This window comes from Engystomops pustulosus, chromosome 8 (genome assembly GCF_040894005.1).
Source record: "Engystomops pustulosus chromosome 8, aEngPut4.maternal, whole genome shotgun sequence".
Lineage (NCBI taxonomy): Eukaryota > Metazoa > Chordata > Amphibia > Anura > Leptodactylidae > Engystomops > Engystomops pustulosus.
The window spans coordinates 66,069,622-66,072,316 of NC_092418.1; the positions used below are offsets into that span (position 1 = coordinate 66,069,622).

General features: G+C 39.7%; 1 protein-coding gene across 1 annotated transcript; it reads right to left on the reverse strand.

The window, feature by feature from the left end:
* Positions 1-746: 746 nt before the first annotated feature.
* On the reverse strand, positions 747-1,475 carry LOC140075325 (gamma-crystallin-3-like). Its single transcript, XM_072121036.1, has 3 exons — positions 1,444-1,475; positions 1,121-1,363; positions 747-1,022 (listed from the first exon to the last, which is right to left on the reverse strand). The coding sequence occupies exons 1-3, from the start codon at positions 1,450-1,452 to the stop codon at positions 747-749; spliced, it is 528 nt and encodes a 175-aa protein (XP_071977137.1). The 5' UTR covers positions 1,453-1,475.
* Positions 1,476-2,695: the final 1,220 nt, after the last annotated feature.

Consider the following 2,695-nt stretch of genomic DNA (forward strand, 5'->3'; position numbering starts at 1 on the left):
TACAATATGTAATACAATTCTGACCCTTTGTGAAGAAAAGTATCATAAAAATTTGTTCCAAAATAGTGTATTCTATACAAACATTATATTTAATGGCAGGAGAGAAACATAGACAGTGAGCCCAAACACTGAGCCCCCCAACCAGTCACTCCCCGACTTATTGTGGCCACCCTAAACGTTGGCCAGTAACTGCCCCACGTCCCCTCCCTATTCCAAATGTGAACATGAAGCAAGACAAACAGACAAGCAAAATAAGCCGTAGTGGACAAACCGGTCAGCAACAGAGGGAAAAAACTATGACAGAATTCCAATCCACAAAGAGAAAGAAAATATGGGCCGAGATCAAATACCAGAAAGATAGAAAAAAAACACGGACTGAGCAATGGGAACTTGACTTGACAAAAGGGTGAACCCTTTGCTAAATACTTATAGGGAGGTTAGGCCTTACCACGGGTGGCAAGAGCAAATGATCACAGGCACACAGAGTCTAGACTCATTCAAGACAATTGCAGAGTGAATGGTGTGGCAGAATAAATAAATATTGGTAATTAGGTAATTATCTGCTAGGTAATCATCCTCCACAAAGGAACAATTGGACAAGGTCCTGTGATACCACTTCAGATTGTTATACCCTAGAAACTTTCATAGTGTGCATTAAATTATCAATTTCAGTAAGTATTTAAAAATATTAGGCTATGAAAACACAAACATTTTGAATAATATTTTTAATATTGTAATATCATTGTTTAATATAGATGCTGGACTCTTCTAAAAGATCCAATTCTTGGGTTAGAAGCTCCCCAGTCGCTGTATCTCCTGTACTCTCCAGGTCTCAGGTAATACTGACGTCCCCTGTAGTTGGGTTCCTCATAGAACATCCAGTATCCATCATGCACCTGGCAGGAGTGAATGTCATGGTAGCGGAATTGCTCATAGACATGAGGACAATCTTCAGTGAACTCCATCATCTGACCTTTATAGTCTTCTCTCTCATACAACCTCAGCTTGAAAGGTCCACGATGCTGTGTTTCATATTAATAATTGTTTATGAAAATAAAATTAAACTTTATAGTTATTTAAGAAAATCAGTCAAATATATAACAATTATGAAAAGGCTCACCTGTGGGGTTACACGGCAGGATCGGATATGGTCATTGTAGCCCATCCACTGGTGGAAATCAGGATATTCTCCTCTCCTCAGGAAGTATTGGTGTCCTCTGTAGTTTGAATGTTCATAAAGGATCCAGTTTCCGTTCTCTACTCGGATGGAATTGCACCGATTGAAGTATGAAGACAGATCAGTGGAGTCAGAGTTGCACTCATAAGAGCGACCCTGGAAGTTTCTGTCTTCGTAAAACACAATCTGTGGATACAAAACATTTAATACTATGTCTTGCAATACTGCACTATAACCTACAACCTAAAGTACTATTATCGGCCTACCTTAACCATATTGACCAGAGATGTACTACAGGCTTAGTGAATGATGCCAGAATTGGAGCCTTTTATATACCTCAAGCCGCTGATGTCTGCATACAATAGAACTATGCTGACCACCTCTTAGCCTATACAAAATGTGCTGGTGTTTTGTCTTCTTTTTTGCAGACACAAAACTTCATGTTCTAGATAACACTTATGACAGATTCTTTAGTTAATGAAGTGAATAACTTAACAGTTGAGGTGTTTAAAATGATTTTACATACTTTTTTAATTAGTTAATTCATTAAGGTCTATATTTATTTTTAAATGACTAAAATCATGTAAACCTATACAAAACAATGGACACTTAAATAATGATGATTAATATACAAACCATATGGTATTAAAGTAATCTTAAGTTCAAGCTACATGAGTGAGGATGTAAAGGAATAAAGAGTGAGAGAAGAGGTGTAACAAAGGTCCATTCTTTATCAGCAGGGTGGGGTTAAGCCTACTGGGGGCCCCCGGGCGCCAAATCTGGTGGGGGCCCATTGAATGTAAACCAGACAGGAAACAACAATTGCTATATACTGCTCCCCAGCAATAACTATATACAGCATACCCAGCATTCACTATATACAGCCCCCAGACATCACTATATACAATTCCCAGCAACCACTATATTCATCTCCCCCAGCAATACCTATATGCTGATTCCCAGCCATAGACAGATTCAAGGCACATTGCGGGATTCGGCCCGGGGAGCCTGGAGGCAAATAAACTGTTGGCGATTCGGGCGGTCATGCGTTTTATAATGGACTGCTTAAAAACGGGTTCAAAACCCCACATGTGCCGCCAGCCTAAGGGTGACAGCGTTTTTGTTCCGTTTAAAGCATCCATTTTCAGCCCATTTAAAAAAGCATATGTTTTTCCCAATTTTCTTAACAGATAAACAGGTTCTAAGCAGTCAAATGCATTGTAAATGGTCAAAAACATATGAGTTTTAAAAAACGCATGCGTATTTAAATGGACTTAGAAAGCTTGCTCTAAAACGGAAGTGTATTTTGCCAGTGGAACATGGTACAATGGCTTAGGCCACGGTCACTGGTTTCACTCCGTTGGGTTCATAACGTGTCACTAGCGCACAGAGGGCGAGCATTGGCCTGATCGCATGTGCGTTTCCAGAGAAACACATGCGATCGGTAACCAGGCATTATTTAAATGCAAGAAACCGGGGCCTTGTTATCAATCGTATGCGTTTCACTGGTAACACATA

Coding starts and splice junctions, on each gene's coding strand:
- LOC140075325 (XM_072121036.1), bottom strand. Junction 1,023..1,120: donor CCTGCCGTGTAACCCCACAG/GTGAGCCTTTTC, acceptor TATGAAACACAG/CATCGTGGACCTTTCAAGCT.